The 24,779-nt window shown below is 53.1% G+C and overlaps 1 protein-coding gene across 2 annotated transcripts in view; it reads left to right on the forward strand.

Moving 5' to 3' along the window:
* Positions 1-24,779, forward strand: part of LOC129813088 (methyl-CpG-binding domain protein 2-like) — a 109,688-nt gene that overhangs the window by 79,116 nt on the left and 5,793 nt on the right. For both annotated transcript variants that reach the window (XM_055865263.1, XM_055865272.1), the window contains exon 6: positions 12,646-12,770. In XM_055865263.1, the coding sequence (XP_055721238.1) occupies positions 12,646-12,760 (115 nt within the window). In that variant the 3' untranslated portion in view covers positions 12,761-12,770. The remainder of the gene's footprint in view (positions 1-12,645; positions 12,771-24,779) is intronic.

Here is a 24,779-nt window from a genome sequence, read left to right on the forward strand (position 1 = left end):
CCATTGATTCTAGAACACAGACCCATTGATTCTAGAACACAGACCCATTAATTTTAGAACATAGACCCATTGATTTTAGAACATAGACCCATTGATTCTAGAACATAGACCCATTGATTCTAGAACATAGACCCATTGATTCTAGAACATAGACCCATTGATTCTAGAACATAGACCCATTGATTCTAGAACATAGACCCATTGATTCTAGAACATAGACCCATTGATTCTAGAACATAGACCCATTGATTCTAGAACATAGACCCATTGATTCTAGAACATAGACCCATTGATTCTAGAACATAGACCCATTGATTCTAGAACAACGTGTCTGTGAATCCTGCAGGACTCATAATAGTGAAGGTGAGCTGAGGGCTCTCAATGGGGAGAGCGTTTTAATAAACTCTTCATCACAAACAACATATAGACCGCGTCCGAAATCAGTACCCTTTTCCCTTTGTGGTGTGGACTACTTTTGACCAGAGAGGGTGACCTTTACCTTGCAATTTGTTCTCAGTGCAGATCTACTTTGAGTCTCAGTGGTGAAGTAGAAATGATTGTCACCTTCTCTTGGTATTGAAACACATCTCTGCTATACACTAGGTGACATGGTTCAGAGAGAGAGGAGTGGATCTGGCGTCATCTGTAGTGATCTGTCTCTTGTCGCCAGGCAATCAGCCAGTCAGCCAGTCAGTGAGTCAGTCACCAGCCAGCCAGTCACCAGCCAGCCAGTGAGTCAGTCACCAGCCAGCCAGTGAGTCAGTCACCAGCCAGCCAGTCAGTCAGTCACCAGCCAGCCAGTCAGTCAGTCACTAGCCAGCCAGTCAGTCAGTCACCAGTCCGTCAGTCAGTCAGTCACCAGCCAGCCAGTCACCAGCCAGCCAGTCACCAGTTAGTCAGTCACCAGCCAGCCAGTCGCCAGCCAGCCAGTCACCAGTTAGTCAGTCAGCCAGTCAGCCAGCCATCCAGTCAGTCAGTCAGTCACCAGCCAGTCAGTCAGTCACCAGCCAGTCAGTCAGTCACCAGCCAGTCAGCCAGTCAGTCACCAGTCAGCCAGTCAGTCAGTCACCAGCTAGTCAGCCAGTCAGTAACCAGTCAGCCAGTCAGTCACCAGTCAGCCAGTCAGTCACCAGCCAGTCAGTCAGTCACCAGCCAGTCAGTCAGTCACCAGCTAGTCAGTCAGTCACCAGCCAGCCAGCCAGTCAATCATTCAGTCAGTCACCAGTTAGTCAATCATTCAGTCAGTCAGCCAGTCAATCATTCAGTCAGCCAGTCAGTCAGTCAGTCACCAGCCAGCCAGTCACCAGCCAGCCAGTCACCAGCCAGCCAGTCACCAGTTAGTCAGTCAGCCAGTCAGCCAGCCAGTCAGTCACCAGCCAGCCAGTCAGTCACCAGCCAGCCAGTCAGTCAGTCACCAGCCAGCCAGCCAGTCACCAGCCAGTCAGTCACCAGCCAGTCAGTCACCAGTTAGTCAGTCACCAGTTAGTCAGTCAGCCAGTCAATCATTCAGTCAGCCAGCCAGTGAGTCAGTCACCAGCCAGCCAGTCAGTCACCAGCCAGTCAGTCAGTCACCAGCCAGTCAGTCAGTCACCAGCCAGTCAGTCAGTCACCAGCCAGTCAGTCAGTCACCAGCTAGTCAGCCAGCCAGTCACCAGCCAGCCAGTCACCAGCCAGCCAGTCACCAGCCAGCCAGTCAGCCAGTCAGTCAATCATTCATTCAGTCAGTCACCAGTCAGTCAGTCAGTTAGCCAGCCTGTCAGTCACCAGCCAGTCAGTCACCAGTCAGCCAATCAATCAGCCAGTCACCAGTCAGTCACCAGTCAGTAACAGTCAGTCACCAGTCAGTAACAGTCAGTCACCAGTCAGTAACAGTCAGTCACCAGTCACCAGCCAGTCAGTCACCAGCCAGCCAATCAGCCAGTCAGTCAGTCAGTCATCAGCCAGTCAGTCACCAGCCAGCCAGTCAGTCAGTCACCAGCCAGCCAGTGAGTCAGTCACCAGTCAGCCAGTCAGTCACCAGTCAGCCAGTCAGCCAGCCAGTGAGTCAGTCACCAGTCAGCCAGTCAGCCAGCCAGTGAGTCAGCCAGTCAGCCAGCCAGTGAGTCAGTCACCAGCCAGCCAATCAGCCAGTCACCAGCCAGTCAGTCACCAGTCAGCCAATCAGTCAGTCACCAGCCAGTCAGTCATCAGCCAGTCAGTCACCAGCCAGTCAGTCACCAGCCAGTCAGTCACCAGCCAGTCAGTCACCAGCCAGTCAATCAGTCAGTCACCAGCCAGCCAGTCACCAGCCAGCCAGTCACCAGCCAGTCAGTCATCAGCCAGTCAGTCAGTCAGTCACCAGCCAGTCAGTCACCAGCCAGTCAGTCACCAGCCAGTCAGTCACCAGCCAGTCAGTCACCAGCCAGTCAGTCACCAGCCAGTCAGTCACCAGCCAGTCAGTCACCAGTCAGCCAATCAGTCAGCCAATCAGTCAGTCACCAGCCAGTCAGTCACCAGCCAGCCAATCAGCCAGTCACCAGCCAGTCAGTCACCAGCCAGCCAATCAGCCAGTCAGTCACCAGCCAGCCAATCAGCCAGTCACCAGCCAGTCAGTCATCAGCCAGTCAGTCAGTCATATCTGTTGGAACTATAAGGCATGAAACACCTTGTAGCTTATAACACCTTTCGTCTGCTTCCCAAATGGCACTCTATTCCCTACATAGTGCACTACTTTTCACCGGAGCCCTCCTCTCCCTTCATGTTACTGGGAGCTCTTATGAGTGCAGTGTTAATCCTGTAGATGGCAGTGTATACAAAAGCATGATGTCACACTGAGCTGAGCTCCGATAACCAGCTCTCTCTGGGTTATTATGGGAGGAGAGGAGAGATGGAGAAGATGACGGGAGAAGAGAAGTGGAGAGAGGGAGTGGAGAGGGAAGAGCGAGGGAGTGGAGAAGTGGAGCGAGGGAGTGGAGAGAGGGAGTGGAGAGGGAAGAGCGAGGGAGTGGAGAGGGAAGAGCGAGGGAGTGGAGAAGTGGAAAGAGGGAGTGGAGGACTGGAGAGAGGGAGTGGAGGACTGGAGAGAGGGAGTGGAGAGGGAAGAGCGAGGGAGTGGAGAAGTGGAGAGAGGGAGTAGAGAAGTGGAGAGAGGGAGTGGAGAAGTGGAGAGAGGGAGTGGTGAGGGAAGAGTGAGGGCGAAGAGGACAGGAGAGAGGGAGTGGAGAGGGAGAAGAAGAGTGGAATGGATCAGTTTTTCTCATGCCTCTGTGATCCCATGGAGAGAGAAGACAGATCATTCCATGGAATGAGAGAAGACAGATCATTCCATGGAATGAGAGAAGACAGATCATTCCATAGAATGAGAGACAGTACAGGTAGAGTCAGTACAGGTAGGGTCAGTACAGGTAGAGTCAGTACAGGTAGAGTCAGTACAGGTAGAGTCAGTACAGGTAGGGTCAGTACAGGTAGGGTCAGTACAGGTAGGGTCAGTACAGGTAGGGTCAGTACAGGTAGAGTCAGTACAGGTAGAGTCAGTACAGGTAGGGTCAGTACAGGTAGGGTCAGTACAGGTAGGGTCAGTCCAGGTAGGGTCAGTCCAGGTAGAGTCAGTCCAGGTAGAGTCAGTCCAGGTAGAGTCAGTCCAGGTAGGGTCAGTCCAGGTAGGGTCAGTCCAGGTAGGGTCAGTCCAGGTAGGGTCAGTCCAGGTAGGGTCAGTCCAGGTAGGGTCAGTACAGGTAGAGTCAGTACAGGTAGAGTCAGTACAGGTAGGGTCAGTACAGGTAGGGTCAGTACAGGTAGGGTCAGTACAGGTAGGGTCAGTACAGGTAGGTAGAGTCAGTACAGGTAGGTAGAGTCAGTACAGGTAGGTAGAGTCAGTACAGGTAGGTAGAGTCAGTACAGGTAGGTAGAGTCAGTACAGGTAGGTAGACAGTACAGGTAGAGTCAGTACAGGTAGGTAGAGTCAGTACAGGTAGGTAGAGTCAGTACAGGTAGGTAGAGTCAGTACAGGTAGGTAGAGTCAGTACAGGTAGGTAGAGTCAGTACGGGTAGGGTCAGTACGGGTAGAGTCAGTGCAGGTAGAGTCAGCGCAGGTAGAGTCAGTGCAGGTAGACTCCAATCAAGTTGTAGAAACATCTCAAGGATGATCAATGGAAACAGGATGCGCCTGAGCTCAATTTCGAGTCTCATAGCAAATGGTCTGAATACTTAGTACAGGTAAAGTCAGTGCAGGTAGGGTCAGTACAGGTAGTCAGTACTGACCCTACCTGCACTGACTTTACCTGTACTAAGTATTCAGACCATTTGCTATGAGACTCGAAATTGAGCTCAGGCGCATCCTGTTTCCATTGATCATCCTTGAGATGTTTCTACAACTTGATTGGAGTCCACCTACGGTAAATTCAATTGATTGTCCTTTGGAAAGGCACACACCTGTCTATATAAGGTCCCACAGTTGACAGTGCATGTCAGAGCAAAAACCAAGCCATGAGATCGAAGAAATTGTCCGTTGAGCTCCGAGACAAGATTGTGTCGAAAGCACAGATCTGGGGAAGGGTAACAAAACATTTCTGTAGCATTGAAGGTCCCCAAGAACACAGTGGCCTCCATCATTCTGAAATGGAAGAAGTTTGGAACCACCAAGACTCTTCCTAGATAACCCGATTGTCACTCTGACAGAGCTCCGGAGTTCCTCTGCGGAGATGGGAGAAACTTCCAGAAGGACAACCATCTCTGCAGCACTAAGGCCTTTATGGTAGAGTGGGTAGACGGAATCCACTCCTCATTAAAAAGCACATGACAGCCCGCTTGGAGTTTTGTCGAAAGGAACTTAAAGGACACAAGATTCTCTGGTCTGATGAAACCGCAAGATTGAACCTGGCTTGGCCTGAATGCCAAGCGTCACGTCTGGAGGAAACCTGGCACCATCCCTACGGTGAAGCATGGTGTTGGCAGCATCATAATGTGGGGATGTTTTTCAGCGGCAGGGAATGGGAGACTAGTCAGGATGGAGGGAAAGATGAACGGAGCCAAGTACAGAGAGATCCTTGATGAAAACCAGAGTGCTCAGGATTTGGCTGTAAGATGTGATTTATCAAATGTTTTATACTTTCTTTTAAAACCGCCTAGTTTTGGGTTATAAATAAGTATTTATTATTTATTTATTATGTTCAACTTGGTTTAAATCCTTCACTATTTCATCAGGGCTCTCTCTAGGTTTAGTGTTACCCACCACAAACACATCGTGTGTGGGGATTAGCGGTTACCTTGTCATCAGGGGTGGTTCTAGTTTTCCAAACTTCAGAATATTGTTTGTTTACGTTTTTTTTTAAATTCTTCTTCAACTTTAGTTTTTTTTTTTACATTTTCTCATTTGAAAAATGTTTAATGGATTAGTTGTTATTGTAATCTGGCATCTATCCTTTTCCCACCTGACTTTACATGGCTAGGCCTAATATCATGAGAGGGACAGCTGGTTGACTACATGGCTAGTCCTAATATCACGAGGGGGACAGCTGGTTGACTTTACATGGCTAGGCCTAATATCATGAGGGGGACAGCTGGTTGACTTTACATGGCTAGGCCTAATATCATGAGGGGGACAGCTGGTTGACTACATGGCTAGGCCTGATATCATGAGGGGGACAGCTGGTTGACTACATGGCTAGGCCTAATATCATGAGGGACAGCTGGTTGACTTTACATGGCTAGGCCTGATATCATGAGGGGGACAGCTGGTTGACATTACTTGGCTAGGCCTGATATCATGAGGGACAGCTGGTTGATTTACTTGGCTAGGCCTAATATCATGAGAAGGGACAGCTGGTAGACTTTACATGGCTAGGCCTAATATCATGAAGGGGACAGCTGGTTGACTTTACATGGATAGGCCTGATATCATGAGGGACAGCTGGTTGCTTTACTTGGCTAGGCCTAATATGAGGGACAGCTGGTTGACTACATGGCTAGGCCCGATATCATGAGAGGGACAGCTGGTAGACTTTACATGGCTAGGCCTAATATCATGAGGGACAGCTGGTTGACTTTACATGGCTAGGCCCGATATCATGAGGGGGACAGCTGGTTGACATTACTTGGCTAGGCCTGATATCATGAGAGGGACAGCTGGTTGATTTACTTGGCTAGGCCTAATATCATGAGAGGGACAGCTGGTAGACTTTACATTGCTAGGCCTAAAATCACGAAGGGGACAGCTGGTTGACTTTACATGGATAGCCATGATATCATGAGGGACAGCTGGTTGCTTTACTTGGCTAGGCCTAATATGAGGGACAGCTGGTTGATTTACTTGGCTAGGCCTAATATCATGAGAGGGACAGCTGGTTGACTTTACATGGCTAGGCCTAATATCATGAGAGGGACAGCTGGTAGACTTTACATGTCTAGGCCTAATATCATGAGAGGGACAGCTGGTAGACTTTACATGGCTAGGCCTAATATCATGAGAGGGTCAGCTGGTTGACTTTACATGGCTAGGCCTGATATCATGAGAGGGACAGCTGGTAGACTTTACATGGCTAGGCCTAATATCATGAGGGACAGCTGGTAGACTTTACATGGCTAGGCCTAATATCATGAGAGGGACAGCTGGTTGACTTTACATGGCTAGGCCTGATATCATGAGAGGGACAGCTGGTAGACTTTACATGGCTAGGCCTGATATCATGAGAGGGACAGCTCGTTGACTTTACATGGCTAGGCCCGATATCATGAGAGGGACAGCTGGTAGACTTTACATGGCTAGGCCCGATATCATGAGAGGGACAGCTCGTTGACTTTACATGACTAGTCCTAATATCATGAGAGGGACAGCTGGTTGATTTACATGGCTAGGCCTAATATCATGAGAAGGACAGCTGGTAGACTTTACATGGCTAGGCCTGATATCATGAGAGGGACAGCTGGTAGACTTTACATGGCTAGGCCCGATATCATGAGAGGGACAGCTGGTTGACTTTACATGGCTAGGCCTAATATCATGAGAAGGACAGCTGGTAGACTTTACATGGCTAGGCATGATATCATGAGAGGGACAGCTGGTAGACTTTACATGGCTAGGCCCGATATCATGAGAGGGACAGCTGGTTGCCCGGTCACTTTTACTAGCTTTAATGTTAAATCTTTAAAATCACCCAGTGAACCATAAATCAGTATGTGAAAATCTACTGTGAACCATTAAAGGGTTATTTCTCATTTAAATCACCTTCAAGTATACATCTCCTTTCTTCAGGACACACCGCTCGGCACTTTAGACCACGCCACAGGAGGGTCAATCATATCCTTCCAATGTTCATTCTGAAACTAGAGGAGCGGCCATTTTAATAAGTAAGAATATACCGTTGTCAATGTCACATGTAGAGGCTGACCCATGTCATTATTGTAGTTGGATGACTGTATAATACACCCGGTTATCTTATGCAACAAATTGGTATAACAGTTCATTCTTCTCAAATGTATTTTCTCGATTAAACAAATATGGACACACACACCGACCTAATTCTAGGTGGTGATATGTATTGTGTACTGTTTCCCAATCTGGATCGTAGCTCTGCTAAGGTTATCATCTTAATCAAAGACAGGATCCACAATTCAGCTTTTTCTTTAAGACATAAGGCCTATCTGATGCGTGGCGTTTCCACAATCCCACAGCTATGGAGAAGTATTTTTCTCTCGTCAGTTCACAAGACCCTTCTCACCTATAGACTACTTTTTGTAAGACACTAGATTTCTGCGATTAGTCATTTTGGATCATTTTCTTCTATGAAACGACTTCTAGCAAATACACAGCCTAATTATTGCCCTTGTGGGCTGAACTCACTACTGCTATCAGGAGAAACCTTTGTTGCTTTTATATCGTTTCAAATTGATCTTTTCTCTTCATTTAAACACCTCCAACAGTATGGGGAATCTATGAAAGCTTAAAGCTGACTCTACCTGTACTGCCTCTACCTGTACTGACTCTACCTGTACTGACCCTACCTGTACTGACTCTACCTGTACTGACTCTACCTGTACTGACTCTACCTGTACTGCCTCTACCTGTACTGACTCTACCTGTACTGACTCTACCTGTACTGACTCTACCTGTACTGACCCAACCTGTACTGACCCAACCTGTACTGCCTCTACCTGTACTGCCTCTACCTGTACTGCCTCTACCTGTACTGACTCTACCTGTACTGGCTCTACCTGTACTGGCTCTACCTGTACTGGCTCTACCTGTACTGGCTCTACCTGTACTGACCCTACCTGTACTGACTTTACCTGTACTGACTTTACCTGTACTGACCCTACCTGTACTGACTCTACCTGTACTGACTCTACCTGTACTGACTCTACCTGTACTGACCCTACCTGTACTGACTCTACCTGTACTGCCTCTACCTGTACTGACTCTACCTGTACTGCCTCTACCTGTACTGACTCTACCTGTACTGACCCTACCTGTACTGACTCTACCTGTACTGACTCTACCTGTACTGACTCTACCTGTACTGCCTCTACCTGTACTGCCTCTACCTGTACTGCCTCTACCTGTACTGACCCTACCTGTACTGACTCTACCTGTACTGCCTCTACCTGTACTGACTCTACCTGTACTGACCCAACCTGTACTGACTCTACCTGTACTGACTCTACCTGTACTGACTCTACCTGTACTGCCTCTACCTGTACTGACCCTACCTGTACTGACTCTACCTGTACTGACTCTACCTGTACTGCCTCTACCTGTACTGCCTCTACCTGTACTGACTCTACCTGTACTGACTCTAACTATACTGACCCTACCTGTACTGACCCTACCTGTACTGACCCTACCTGTACTGACCCTACCTGTACTGACTCTACCTGTACTGCCTCTACCTGTACTGCCTCTACCTGTACTGCCTCTACCTGTACTGACCCTACCTGTACTGACTCTACCTGTACTGACCCTACCTGTACTGCCTCTACCTGTACTGCCTCTACATGTGCTGCCTCTAACTATACTGACCCTACCTGTACTGACCCTACCTGTACTGACCCTACCTGTACTGCCTCTACCTGTACTGCCTCTACCTGTACTGACTCTAACTATACTGACCCTACCTGTACTGACCCTACCTGTACTGACCCTACCTGTACTGACTCTACCTGTACTGCCTCTACCTGTACTGCCTCTACCTGTACTGACTCTAACTGTACTGACTCTACCCGTACTGACTCTACCCGTACTGACTCTACCCGTACTGACTCTACCCGTACTGACCCTACCCGTACTGACCCTACCTGTACTGCCTCTACCTGTACTGCCTCTACATGTGCTGCCTCTAACTATACTGACCCTACCTGTACTGACCCTACCTGTACTGACCCTACCTGTACTGACTCTACCTGTACTGCCTCTACCTGTACTGCCTCTACCTGTACTGACTCTACCTGTACTGACTCTACCTGTACTGCCTCTACCTGTACTGACTCTACCTGTACTGACTCTACCTGTACTGACTCTACCTGTACTGACCCAACCTGTACTGACTCTACCTGTACTGACTCTACCTGTACTGACTCTACCTGTACTGACCCTACCTGTACTGACTCTACCTGTACTGACTCTACCTGTACTGCCTCTACCTGTACTGCCTCTACCTGTACTGACCCTACCTGTACTGACTCTACCTGTACTGACTCTACCTGTACTGCCTCTACCTGTACTGACCCTACCTGTACTGACTCTACCTGTACTGACCCTACCTGTACTGCCTCTACCTGTACTGCCTCTACATGTGCTGCCTCTAACTATACTGACCCTACCTGTACTGACTCTACCTGTACTGACTCTACCTGTACTGACCCTACCTGTACTGACTACCTGTACTGACTACCTGTACTGACTACCTGTACTGACCCTACCTGTACTGACTCTACCTGCACTGACTCTACCTGTACTGACCCTACCTGTACTGACTCTACCTGTACTGACTCTACCTGTACTGACTCTACCTGTACTGACTCTACCTGTACTGCCTCTACCTGTACTGACTCTACCTGTACTGACTACACCTGTACTGACCCTACCTGTACTGACCGTACCTGTACTGACTCTACCTGTACTGACTCTACCTGCACTGACTCTACCTGCATTGACTCTACCTGTACTGACTCTACCTGTACTGACTCTACCTGCACTGACTCTACCTGCATTGACTCTACCTGTACTGACTCTACCTGTACTGGCTCTACCTGCACTGACTCTACCTGCATTGACTCTACCTGTACTGACTCTACCTGTACTGACTCTACCTGTACTGACTCTACCTGTACTGGCTCTACCTGGTAGGGGGCTAATTATTTCGTACAGAACAAGATTAAAGAAGTGTAATATTCAACGCCAAGGGGAACATAGAAATAACATCTTGGATTTGGTTATGGCATATTTACACTCTTCATCCGCATATTTACAAAAACAACGTTTGACACATCAGACAGAGTTTGATCTTCTTTCAACTCCACGAGCTGAACATGGAACGAGTAAATATTCATATAGGAAAAGGATGAACATGGAGAGAAATCAGGGGAAATGCTAGCACACCAGCTGTGTTATAAGAACCGCAAATCAAACCATACCTGAGAGAGCTGGGTAACAAATGTATTGATGATTTAGAGGTCATTTCATGCTTTAATAACTTTTACTCACAATTATACACTTTGGAATCCGCTGGTAATGCTACCTTACTCGACACCTTTGAGAACTTAGACATTCCTACAGTTGAACCTGAGATAGTTGCTGAATTAGAAGAACAGTTCTCTGTAGAAGAGATGGTGTTTGCAAGTCAATCTATGCAGTGTGGTAAATCCCCTGGACCCGACGGATTTATGAACGCTCCTCACCACCTTCGCTCCTCCCCTCACTCCACCTCCGTTCCTTGTATATATCTACCTCAAATACACTGTAACACCAACCAGACAGGCTGCTGCATTTCCTTTCTCTCTCTCTGTGTGTGTGTGTGTGTGTGTGTGTGTGTGTGTGTGTGTGTGTGTGTGTGTGTGTGTGTGTGTGTGTGTGTGTGTGTGTGTGTGTGTGTGTGTGTGTGTGTGTGTGTGTGTGTGTGTGTGTGTGTGTGTGTGTGTGTGTGTGTGTGTGTGTGTGTGTGTGTGTGTGTGTGTGTGTCTGTGTGTGTGTGTCTGTCTGTGTGTTTAGTCCTTTCCTCCTCTAATTAAGGAGTGAGGCAGGCACTGTCCTGTAATAAAGCTGTTTGGGCCCAGACACCCTGGCTACTCTATTGTTCTCCCCACACACTAACCCGGTCCCCACACACTAACCCACACACACACTAACCCGGTCCACACACACTAACCCTGTCCCCACACACTAACCCACACACACTAACCCGGTCCACACACACTAACCCGGTCCACACACACTAACCCAGTCCCCACACACTAACCCGGTCCACACACACTAACCCTGTCCCCACACACTAACCCGGTCCACACACACTAACCCGGTCCACACACACTAACCCGGTCCACACACACTAACCCACACACACACTAACCCGGTCCCCACACACTAACCCGGTCCACACACACTAACCCGGTCCCCACACACTAACCCGGTCCACACACACTAACCCGGTCCACACACACTAACCCGGTCCACACACACTAACCCACACACACACTAACCCGGTCCACACACACACTAACCCACACACACTAACCCGGTCCACACACATTAACCCGGTCCACACACACTAACCCAGTCCACACACACTAACCCGGTCCACACACACTAACCCGGTCCCCACACACTAACCCGGTCCCCACACACTAACCCACACACACTAACCCGGTCCACACACACTAACCCGGTCCACACACACTAACCCGGTCCACACACACTAACCCGGTCCACACACACTAACCCGGTCCCCACACACTAACCCAGTCCACACACACTAACCCGGTCCACACACACTAACCCGGTCCACACACACTAACCCAGTCCCCACACACTAACCCAGTCCTCTCTGTGTTCATCCCTAACCCAGTCCTCTCTGTGTCCATCCCTAACCCAGTCCTCTCTGTGTCCATCCCTAACCCAGTCCTCTCTGTGTCCATCCCTAACCCAGTCCTCTCTGTGTCCATCCCTAACCCAGTCCTCTCTGTCTCATCCCTAACCCAGTCCTCTCTGTGTTCGTCCCTAACCCAGTCCTCTCTGTGTTCGTCCCTAACCCAGTCCTCTCTGTGTCCGTCCCTAACCCAGTCCTCTCTGTGTTCGTCCCTAGCCCAGTCCTCTCTGTGTCCATCCCTAACCCAGTCCTCTCTGTGTTCGTCCCTAACCCAGTCCTCTCTGTGTCCGTCCCTAACCCAGTCCTCTCTGTGTTCGTCCCTAGCCCAGTCCTCTCTGTGTCCATCCCTAACCCAGTCCTCTCTGTGTTCATCCCTAGCCCAGTCCTCTCTGTGTCCATCACTAACCCAGTCCTCTCTGTGTTCATCCCTAACCCAGTCCTCTCTGTCTCCATCCCTAACCCAGTCCTCTCTGTGTCCATCCCTAACCCAGTCATCTCTCTGTGTCCATCCCTAACCCAGTCCTCTCTGTGTCCATCCCTAACCCAGTCCTCTCTGTGTTCATCCCTAACCCAGTCCTCTCTGTGTCCACAGGGAACAGGAGCTAAAGGTGATCCAGGCCCGCAGGACTCTGGAGGATGCGTTGATGGCAGATGGGTTGGCGCGGGCCGTCGAATCCAGCAGAGACTCAGAGGATAAAGCTGCATAGACCAAACATGGTGAGGAGGAGAGGGTTGTGGAGAGTGGCGAGGGGATACAGCTGTGGGATGAGGAGGACTGGGGAGGTAGATGGATGGGACACCAGGGGTGAGTGGGACTGGGACTGGGGAGGTAGATAGATGGGACACCAGGGGTGAGGGGGACTGGGACTGGGGAGGTAGATGGATGGGACACCAGGGGTGAGGGGGACTTGGACTGGGGAGGTAGATGCATGGGACACCAGGGGTGAGGGGGACTGGGACTGGGGAGGTAGATGGATGGGACACCAGGGGTGAGGGGGACTGGGACCCCTCACCCCTGGGGTCCCAGTCCGCGGGCGGGCGGGCGGGCGGGCGGGCGGGCGTGCTATATGTCCTGTCCTGAAGACAGCTGCTCTCATTAGTGCTGACAGTTGTCATGGATGATGATGCTGGTCTCTCTCTCTCTTCTCTGTGTGTGTGTCTCTCTTCTCTGTGTGTGTCTCTCTCTTCTCTGTGTGTGTGTCTCTGTCTCTTCCTAAAGAGGTCCTAAAATTCAAACTCAAATATCTCAATGTACACCCCTCCCCCCAGCAACACAGACTTTCAAGAATGAAGAGGTCTTCTCGTGGTCCGACCCCCTCCATCTCTTTTTCTTTAAAGCTGGTTTTGTTGGTCATATTATGGTCTGTAGCAGTGGCTGCATCCATGGAGATGGGCGGGCAAGGCACTAGCCTCCATTAAATATTCAGGTCTTCATTCCTCAACCGTTTCAAGTCCTGCTACCATGACAGGAACAGAAGCGGTCTGCCTCCGACAGCCACTTCCTCCCTCCGACAGCTAGGCCACATCCTCCCTCCGACAGCTAGGCCACATCCTCCCTCCGACAGCTAGGCCACATCCTCCCTCCGACAGCTAGGCCACATCCTCCCTCCGACAGCTAGGCCACATCCTCCCTCCGACAGCTAGGCCACATCCTCCTTCCGACAGCTAGGCCACATCCTCCCTCTGACAGCTAGGCCACTTCCTCCCTCCGACAGCTAGGCCACATCCTCCCTCTGACAGCTAGGCCACTTCCTCCCTCCGACAGCTAGGCCACATCCTCCCTCCGACAGCTAGGCCACATCCTCCCTCTGACAGCTACTTCCTCCCTCTGACAGCTAGGCCACATCCTCCCTCCGACAGCCACATCCTCCCTCCGACAGCTAGGCCACTTCCTCCCTCCGACAGCTAGGCCACTTCCTCCCTCCGACAGCCACTTCCTCTCTCCTACAGCTAGGCCACATCCTCCCTCCGACAGCTAGGCCACATCCTCCCTCCGACAGCTAGGCCACATCCTCCCTCCGACAGCCACATCCTCCCTCCGACAGCTAGGCCACATCCTCCCTCCGACAGCCACATCCTCCCTCCGACAGCTAGGCCACATCCTCCCTCCGACAGCCACATCCTCCCTCCTACAGCTAGGCCACATCCTCCCTCCGACAGCTAGGCCACATCCTCCCTCCGACAGCCACATCCTCCCTCCGACAGCTAGGCCACATCCTCCCTCCGACAGCCACATCCTCCCTCCTACAGCTAGGCCACATCCTCCCTCCGACAGCTAGGCCACATCCTCCCTCCTACAGCCACTTCCTCCCTCCGACAGCTAGGCCACATCCTCCCTCCGACAGCTAGGCCACTTCCTCCCTCCGACAGCCACTTCCTCCCTCTGACAGCTAGGCCACTTCCTCCCTCCGACAGCTAGGCCACATCCTCCCTCCGACAGCTAGGCCACATCCTCCCTCTGACAGCTAGGCCACTTCCTCCCTCCGACAGCTAGGCCACATCCTCCCTCCGACAGCTAGGCCACATCCTCCCTCCGACAGCTAGGCCACATCCTCCCTCCGACAGCCACATCCTCCCTCTGACAGCTAGGCCACTTCCTCCCTCCGACAGCTAGGCCACATCCTCCCTCCGACAGCTAGGCCACTTCCTCCCTCCGACAGCTAGGCCACATCCTCCCTCTGACAGCTAGGCCACTTCCTCCCTCCGACAGCTAGGCCACTTCCTCCCTCCGACAGCTAGGCCACATCCTCCCTCCGACAGCTAGGCCACATCCTCCCTCCTACAGCTAGGCCACTTCCTCCCTCCGACAGCCACTTCCTCCCTCCCACAGCTAGGCCACTTCCTCCCTCCGACAGCTAGGCCACTTCCTCCCTCCGACAGCTAGGCCACATCCTCCCTCCGACAGCTAGGCCACTTCCTCCCTCCGACAGCTAGGCCACATCCTCCCTCCGACAGCTAGGCCACATCCTCCCTCTGACAGCTAGGCCACTTCCTACCTCCGACAGCTAGGCCACATCGTCCCTCCGACAGCTAGGCCGCTTCATCCCTCTGACAGCTAGGCCACTTCCTCCCTCCGACAGCTAGGCCACATCCTCCCTCTGACAGCTAGGCCACTTCCTCCCTCCGACAGCTAGGCCACATCCTCCCTCTGACAGCTAGGCCGCTTCCTCCCTCCGACAGCTAGGCCACTTCCTCCCTCCGACAGCTAGGCCACTTCCTCCCTCCTACAGCTAGGCCACTTCCTCCCTCCGACAGCTAGGCCACTTCCTCCCTCCTACAGCTAGGCCACTTCCTCCCTCCGACAGCCACTTCCTCCCTCCGACAGCTAGGCCACATCCTCCCTCCTACAGCTAGGCCACTTCCTCCCTCCGACAGCTAGGCCACTTCCTCCCTCCTACAGCTAGGCCACATCCTCCCTCCTACAGCTAGGCCACTTCCTCCCTCCGACAGCTAGGCCACTTCCTCCCTCCGACAGCTAGGCCACTTCCTCCCTCCTACAGCTAGGCCACTTCCTCCCTCCGACAGCTAGGCCACATCCTCCCTCCGACAGCTAGGCCACATCCTCCCTCCGACAGCTAGGCCACTTCCTCCCTCCGACAGCCACTTCCTCTCTCCTACAGCCACTTCCTCCCTCCGACAGCCACTTCCTCCCTCCGACAGCCACTTCCTCCCTCCGACAGCCACATCCTCCCTCCGACAGCTAGGCCACTTCCTCCCTCCGACAGCTAGGCCACATCCTCCCTCTGACAGCTACTTCCTCCCTCCGACAGCTAGGCCACATCCTCCCTCTGACAGCTACTTCCTCCCTCCGACAGCTAGGCCGCTTCCTCCCTCTGACAGCTACTTCCTCCCTCCGACAGCTAGGCCACATCCTCCCTCTGACAGCTACTTCCTCCCTCCGACAGCTAGGCCGCTTCCTCCCTCTGACAGCTACTTCCTCCCTCCGACAGCTAGGCCACATCCTCCCTCTGACAGCTACTTCCTCCCTCCGACAGCTAGGCCACATCCTCCCTCTGACAGCTACTTCCTCCCTCCGACAGCTAGGCCACATCCTCCCTCTGACAGCTACTTCCTCCCTCCGACAGCTAGGCCACATCCTCCCTCTGACAGCTACTTCCTCCCTCCGACAGCCACTTCCTCCCTTCGACAGCTAGGCCACATCCTCCCTCCGACAGCTAGGCCACATCCTCCCTCCTACAGCTAGGCCACATCCTCCCTCCTACAGCTAGGCCACATCCTCCCTCTGACAGCTAGGCCACATCCTCCCTCCGACAGCTAGGCCACATCCTCCCTCTGACAGCTAGGCCACATCCTCCCTCTGACAGCTAGGCCACATCCTCCCTCTGACAGCTAGGCCACATCCTCCCTCCGACAGCTAGGCCACATCCTCCCTCCGACAGCTAGGCCACATCCTCCCTCCGACAGCCACATCCTCCCTCCGACAGCTAGGCCACATCCTCCCTCCGACAGCCACATCCTCCCTCCGACAGCTAGGCCACTTCCTCCCTCCGACAGCCACTTCCTCCCTCCGACAGCTAGGCCACATCCTCCCTCCGACAGCCACATCCTCCCTCCGACAGCTAGGCCACATCCTCCCTCCGACAGCCACATCCTCCCTCTGACAGCTAGGCCACATCCTCCCTCCGACAGCTAGGCCACTTCCTCCCTCCGACAGCTAGGCCACATCCTCCCTCCGACAGCTAGGCCACTTCCTCCCTCTCACAGCTAGGCCACTTCCTCCCTCCGACAGCTAGGCCACATCCTCCCTCCGACAGCCACATCCTCCCTCCGACAGCCACATCCTCCCTCCGACAGCCACATCCTCCCTCTGACAGCTAGGCCACATCCTCCCTCCGACAGCTAGGCCACATCCTCCCTCCGACAGCTAGGCCACATCCTCCCTCTGACAGCTAGGCCACTTCCTCCCTCTGACAGCTAGGCCACTTCCTCCCTCCGACAGCTAGGCCACATCCTCCCTCCGACAGCTAGGCCACATCCTCCCTCCGACAGCTAGGCCACTTCCTCCCTCCGACAGCTAGGCCACTTCCTCCCTCCGACAGCTAGGCCACTTCCTCCCTCCGACAGCTAGGCCACTTCCTCCCTCCGACAGCTAGGCCACTTCCTCCCTCCGACAGCTAGGCCACATCCTCCCTCCGACAGCTAGGCCACATCCTCCCTCCGACAGCCACTTCCTCCCTCTGACAGCTAGGCCACATCCTCCCTCCGACAGCTAGGCCACATCCTCCCTCCGACAGCTAGGCCACATCCTCCCTCCGACAGCTAGGCCACATCCTCCCTCCGACAGCTAGGCCACATCCTCCCTCCGACAGCTAGGCCACTTCCTCCCTCCGACAGCTAGGCCACTTCCTCCCTCCGACAGCTAGGCCACATCCTCCCTCTGACAGCTAGGCCACTTCCTCCCTCTGACAGCTAGGCCACTTCCTCCCTCCGACAGCTAGGCCACATCCTCCCTCTGACAGCTAGGCCACTTCCTCCCTCCGACAGCTAGGCCACTTCCTCCCTCCGACAGCTAGGCCACTTCCTCCCTCCTACAGCTAGGCCACTTCCTCCCTCCGACAGCTAGGCCACATCCTCCCTCCGACAGCTAGGCCACTTCCTCCCTCCGACAGCTAGGCCACATCCTCTCTCCGACAGCTAGGCCACTTCCTCCCTCCGACAGCCACTTCCTCCCTCCGACAGCTAGGCCACATCCTCCCTCTGACAGCTAGGCCACTTCCTCCCTCTGACAGCTAGGCCACATCCTCCCTCCGACAGCTAGGCCACTTCCTCCCTCCGACAGCCACTTCCTCCCTCCGACAGCTAGGCCACATCCTCCCTCCGACAGCTAGGCCACTTCCTCCCTCCGACAGCTAGGCCACTTCCTCCCTCCGACAGCCACTTCCTCCCTCCGACAGCTAGGCCACTTCCTCCCTCCGACAGCCACTTCCTCCCTCCGACAGCTAGGCCACATCCTCCCTCTGACAGCTAGGCCACTTCCTCCCTCTGACAGCTAGGCCACATCCTCCCTCCGACAGCTAGGCCACTTCCTCCCTCCGACAGCTAGGCCACATCCTCCCTCCGACAGCTAGGCCACATCCTCCCTCTGACAGCTAGGCCACTTCCTCCCTCCGACAGCTAGGCCACTTCCTCCCTCCGACAGCCACTTCCTCCCTCCGACAGCTAGGCCACTTCCTCCCTCCGACAGCCACTTCCTCCCTCCGACAGCTAGGCCACTTCCTCCCTCCGACAGCCACTTCCTCCCTCCGACAGCTAGGCCACTTCCTCCCTCCGACAGCCACTTCCTCCCTCCGACAGCTAGGCCACTTCCTCCCTCTGACAGCTAGGCCACATCCTCCCTCCGACAGCCACTTCCTCCCTCCGACAGCTAGGCCACTTCCTCCCTCCGACAGCTAGGCCACATCCTCCCTCTGACAGCTACTTCCTCCCTCCGACAGCTAGGCCACTTCCTCCCTCCGACAGCCACTTCCTCCCTCCGACAGCTAGGCCACTTCCTCCCTCCGACAGCTAGGCCACTTCCTCCCTCTGACAGCTAGGCCACTTCCTCCCTCTGACAGCTAGGCCACTTCCTCCCTCCGACAGCTAGGCCACATCCTCCCTCCGACAGCCACTTCCTCCCTCCGACAGCTAGGCCGCTTCCTCCCTCCGACAGCTAGGCCACATCCTCCCTCCGACAGCTAGGCCACATCCTCCCTCCGACAGCCACTTCCTCCCTCCGACAGCTAGGCCACTTCCTCCCTCCGACAGCTAGGCCACTTCCTCCCTCCGACAGCTAGGCCACATCCTCCCTCCGACAGCTAGGCCACATCCTCCCTCCGACAGCTAGGCCACATCCTCCCTCCGACAGCCACTTCCTCCCTCTGACAGCTAGGCCACATCCTCCCTCCGACAGCTAGGCCACATCCTCCCTCCGACAGCTAGGCCACATCCTCCCTCCGACAGCTAGGCCACATCCTCCCTCCGACAGCTAGGCCACATCCTCCCTCCGACAGCTAGGCCACTTCCTCCCTCCGACAGCTAGGCCACTTCCTCCCTCCGACAGCTAGGCCACATCCTCCCTCTGACAGCTAGGCCACTTCCTCCCTCCGACAGCTAGGCCACTTCCTCCCTCCGACAGCTAGGCCACTTCCTCCCTCTGACAGCTAGGCCACTTCCTCCCTCTGACAGCTAGGCCACTTCCTCCCTCCGACAGCTAGGCCACTTCCTCCCTCCGACAGCTAGGCCACTTCCTCCCTCCGACAGCTAGGCCACTTCCTCCCTCCGACAGCTAGGCCACATCCTCCCTCTGACAGCTAGGCCACTTCCTCCCTCCGACAGCTAGGCCACTTCCTCCCTCCGACAGCTAGGCCACTTCCTCCCTCCTACAGCTAGGCCACTTCCTCCCTCCGACAGCTAGGCCACATCCTCCCTCCGACAGCTAGGCCACTTCCTCCCTCCGACAGCTAGGCCACATCCTCTCTCCGACAGCTAGGCCACTTCCTCCCTCCGACAGCCACTTCCTCCCTCCGACAGCTAGGCCACATCCTCCCTCTGACAGCTAGGCCACTTCCTCCCTCTGACAGCTAGGCCACATCCTCCCTCTGACAGCTAGGCCACTTCCTCCCTCCGACAGCTAGGCCACATCCTCCCTCCGACAGCTAGGCCACTTCCTCCCTCCGACAGCCACTTCCTCCCTCCGACAGCTAGGCCACATCCTCCCTCTGACAGCTAGGCCACTTCCTCCCTCCGACAGCTAGGCCACATCCTCCCTCCGACAGCTAGGCCACATCCTCCCTCTGACAGCTAGGCCACTTCCTCCCTCCGACAGCTAGGCCACATCCTCCCTCCGACAGCTAGGCCACTTCCTCCCTCCGACAGCCACTTCCTCCCTCCGACAGCTAGGCCACTTCCTCCCTCCGACAGCTAGGCCACTTCCTCCCTCCGACAGCCACTTCCTCCCTCCGACAGCTAGGCCACTTCCTCCCTCCGACAGCTAGGCCACATCCTCTCTCCGACAGCTAGGCCACTTCCTCCCTCCGACAGCTAGGCCACTTCCTCCCTCCGACAGCCACTTCCTCCCTCCGACAGCTAGGCCACTTCCTCCCTCCGACAGCCACTTCCTCCCTCCGACAGCTAGGCCACTTCCTCCCTCCGACAGCCACTTCCTCCCTCCGACAGCTAGGCCACTTCCTCCCTCTGACAGCTAGGCCACATCCTCCCTCCGACAGCTAGGCCACATCCTCTCTCCTACAGCCACTTCCTCCCTCCGACAGCCACTTCCTCCCTCCGACAGCTAGGCCACTTCCTCCCTCCGACAGCCACTTCCTCCCTCCGACAGCTAGGCCACTTCCTCCCTCTGACAGCTAGGCCACATCCTCCCTCCTACAGCTAGGCCACTTCCTCCCTCCGACAGCTAGGCCACATCCTCCCTCCTACAGCTAGGCCACTTCCTCCCTCCGACAGCTAGGCCACTTCCTCCCTCCGACAGCTAGGCCACATCCTCCCTCTGACAGCTACTTCCTCCCTCCGACAGCTAGGCCACTTCCTCCCTCTGACAGCTAGGCCACATCCTCCCTCCGACAGCCACTTCCTCCCTCCGACAGCTAGGCCACTTCCTCCCTCCGACAGCCACATCCTCCCTCTGACAGCTAGGCCACTTCCTCCCTCCGACAGCCACATCCTCCCTCTGACAGCTAGGCCACTTCCTCCCTCTGACAGCTAGGCCACTTCCTCCCTCCGACAGCTAGGCCACTTCCTCCCTCCGACAGCCACATCCTCCCTCTGACAGCTAGGCCACTTCCTCCCTCCGACAGCTAGGCCACTTCCTCCCTCTGACAGCTAGGCCACTTCCTCCCTCCGACAGCTAGGCCACATCCTCCCTCCGACAGCTAGGCCGCTTCCTCCCTCTGACAGCTAGGCCACTTCCTCCCTCTGACAGCTAGGCCACTTCCTCCCTCTGACAGCTAGGCCACTTCCTCCCTCTGACAGCTAGGCCACTTCCTCCCTCCGACAGCTAGGCCACATCCTCCCTCTGACAGCTAGGCCACATCCTCCCTCTGACAGCTAGGCCGCTTCCTCCCTCCGACAGCCACATCCTCCCTCTGACAGCTAGGCCACTTCCTCCCTCCGACAGCTAGGCCACTTCCTCCCTCCGACAGCTAGGCCACATCCTCCCTCCGACAGCTAGGCCACTTCCTCCCTCCGACAGCTAGGCCACATCCTCCCTCCGACAGCTAGGCCACATCCTCCCTCCGACAGCTAGGCCACTTCCTCCCTCCGACAGCTAGGCCACTTCCTCCCTCCGACAGCTAGGCCACTTCCTCCCTCCGACAGCTAGGCCACTTCCTCCCTCCGACAGCTAGGCCACATCCTCCCTCCGACAGCTAGGCCACATCCTCCCTCCGACAGCTAGGCCACATCCTCCCTCCGACAGCTAGGCCACTTCCTCCCTCCGACAGCTAGGCCACATCCTCCCTCCGACAGCTAGGCCACATCCTCCCTCCGACAGCTAGGCCACTTCCTCCCTCCGACAGCTAGGCCACTTCCTCCCTCCGACAGCTAGGCCACTTCCTCCCTCCGACAGCTAGGCCACTTCCTCCCTCCGACAGCTAGGCCACATCCTCCCTCCCAGAGCTTCTCCTCTCCACTGCTGCCTTCACTGAGAGATGTTCCTATATAGTGCACTGCTGTTGACCCAGAGAACTACATCACCCTATTCCCAATGGACCCTATTGAAAAGTAGGGTGGATTTGGGATGCAGTCCCTCTCCTAATAATTTTTATCTACCTGTAATGAATGTTTAAACTAAATGAATAGTTCATATTGCCTCTCCCCGCAGCAGTGCGCTCCCCCTCCTCTCCCGTCTCATTTTATGAATCTAACTCCAGTCCAAAGGGGGCCATTTCCAGTTTAACTCCAGAATATCTTTCATGGCTGAGCACGTCTCCATTTTGATAAAACATATTAGAAGGTCCATTAAAACTCTGAGGTTCCTCCTGAATGCTGATGCTCTCCCTCCTCTCTATCTGACTGAAACATCCACTTCCACATGATCCGTTTTGCTGTTTGGCTTCAACTGGAACAGAACACTGGGTTCTGCCATTACTCATTTCTTTAGTGGTTTGTGGTTTGTGTACAACCAAGAGTTTGCTGAAAAGTTAAGGATATATATATATATATATATATTTTTTTTTAAACTCCCTTGGTAGTTTATCAATACATTGATTGATTTCTGTGTGGTTGTGATGAATAGGCTGCTATATGTCTTGACTCTCTTCATCTGGAGATTCATATGCAGGGAACAATGCAAAACACAAAACACAATTTAAATCCAAACCACCGAAGTGAATAGTATTTGCATTAATTTAAGCTCGTGGTCGCCAACCAGTCTGCAAGATAAATGTGTGTCCAATACATCACGCTGATGTATCCTCTAAACCAAATGATAAAGAAGCATTTTCACAAGTCTTTTCTCTCAGGAAAAATACTCTTCATTTATGTAGATTTATGTAGATTTAGCTAATGTCACTGCCTGCATAGAGAGCAGAGGAGGCTGGTGGGGGAGGAGCTTTATGAGGTAATGGCTGGAATGGGAATTAATGGAACGGTATCAAACGGATGGAAAAACACATGTTTAACGCCATTTCATTGGTTGTAATCCAGCCATTAGAATGAGCCCGTCCTCCTGTAGCTCATCCCACCAGCCTCCTGTGATGGAGAGAAGTGATCGATTCAAGGAGACTTAGTTAGATGGAAAGGAATTGCTAGACTATGGTGATAAGGAATGTGACGGACTATACTACTTGTAGAAGTCTGTGTGTATGTGTGTCTGTGTGTGTGTGTGTGTGTGTGTGTGTGTGTGTGTCTGTGTCTGTGTCTGTGTGTGTGTGTGTGTGTGTGTGTGTGTGTGTGTGTGTGTCTGTGTGTGTCTGTGTGTGTGTGTGTCTGTGTGTGTGTGTGTGTGTGCCAGCCTGATAAATAAGTGTTTTGCAACTCGAAAAAAGGGAATCTAATGAGAACATTCTTGTTATTATTCAGTCCGTACTTCACTAGCTAATCTCTCATTTTGTATTTTAATCCCGTGTCTAGCTAATCTCCCACCTTGTATTTTAATCCTGTGTCTAGCTAATCTCTCACCTTGTATTTTAATCCTGTGTCTAGCTAATCTCTCACCTTGTATTTTAATCCTGTGTCTAGCTAATCTCTCACCTTGTATTTTAATTCCATGTCTAGCTAATCTCCCACCTTGTATTTTAATCCCGTGTCTAGCTAATCTCCCACCTTGTATTTTAATCCTGTGTCTAGCTAATCTCTCACCTTGTATTTTAATTCCGTGTCTAGCTAATCTCCCACCTTGTATTTTAATCCCGTGTCTAGCTAATCTCCCACCTTGTATTTTAATCCTGTGTCTAGCTAATCTCTCACCTTGTATTTTAATTCCGTGTCTAGCTAATCTCCCACCTTGTATTTTAATCCCGTGTCTAGCTAATCTCCCACCTTGTATTTTAATCCCGTGTCTAGCTAATCTCCCACCTTGTATTTTAATCCCGTGTCTAGCTAATCTCCCACCTTGTATTTTAATCCCGTGTCTAGCTAATCTCCCACCTTGTATTTTAATCCCGTGTCTAGCTAATCTCCCACCTTGTATTTTAATCCCGTGTCTAGCTAATCTCCCACCTTGTATTTTAATCCCGTGTCTAGCTAATCTCCCACCTTGTATTTTAATCCCGTGTCTAGCTAATCTCTCACCTTGTATTTTAATCTTGTGTCTAGCTAATCTCCCACCTTGTATTTTAATCCCGTGTCTAGCTAATCTCCCACATTGTATTTTAATCCCGTGTCTAGCTAATCTCCCACCTTGTATTTTAATCCTGTGTCTAGCTAATCTCCCACCTTGTATTTTAATCCTGTGTCTAGCTAATCTCCCACCTTGTATTTTAATCCCGTGTCTAGCTAATCTCCCACCTTGTATTTTAATCCCGTGTCTAGCTAATCTCCCACCTTGTATTTTTGATCCCGTGTCTAGCTAATCTCCCACTTTGTATTTTAATCCCGTGTCTAGCTAATCTCCCACCTTGTATTTTAATCCCGTGTCTAGCTAATCTCCCACCTTGTATTTTAATCCCGTGTCTAGCTAATCTCCCACCTTGTATTTTAATCCCGTGTCTAGCTAATCTCCCACCTTGTATTTTAATCCCGTGTCTAGCTAATCTCCCACCTTGTATTTTAATCCTGTGTCTAGCTAATCTAGGAAGTGGATGGAAGCAGGATGAGGCAGCAGTCAGCGTTGAGGATTTCCTGTCCGTCTCCTAACCCTCCCGCTTGCCTGCCGTTGAGCTCACACTGAATCTGAGTCCCAACTGACACGCTATTCCATATGTAGTGCCCTACTTTTAACCTGGGCCCATAGGACTCTGGTTAAAAGTAGTGCACGATGTAGGGAAACAAACAAGCTGCCATTTAGGACACAAGCCTGAGAGACGAGGCTACCACGGGGTTGGCTGAGTGATGAGTGAGGGTCTTAACCTGCAGACTGGGGGTTCGGGGCCGCTCGGCCATATCTCCCCTCGCCACATTTCACCCCCACCACACCTCCAGTGCCTTCTCACCGCAGCTCCTTCATCCCAAATGGCACCCTATTCCCGACATAGTGCACCTAATATGACCAGGGCCCATATGGCACTCATACAAGCCCAGGTCAAAGGTAGTAAACTATGTAGGGAATAGGGT

This window comes from Salvelinus fontinalis, chromosome 2 (assembly GCF_029448725.1).
Source record: "Salvelinus fontinalis isolate EN_2023a chromosome 2, ASM2944872v1, whole genome shotgun sequence".
Lineage (NCBI taxonomy): Eukaryota > Metazoa > Chordata > Actinopteri > Salmoniformes > Salmonidae > Salvelinus > Salvelinus fontinalis.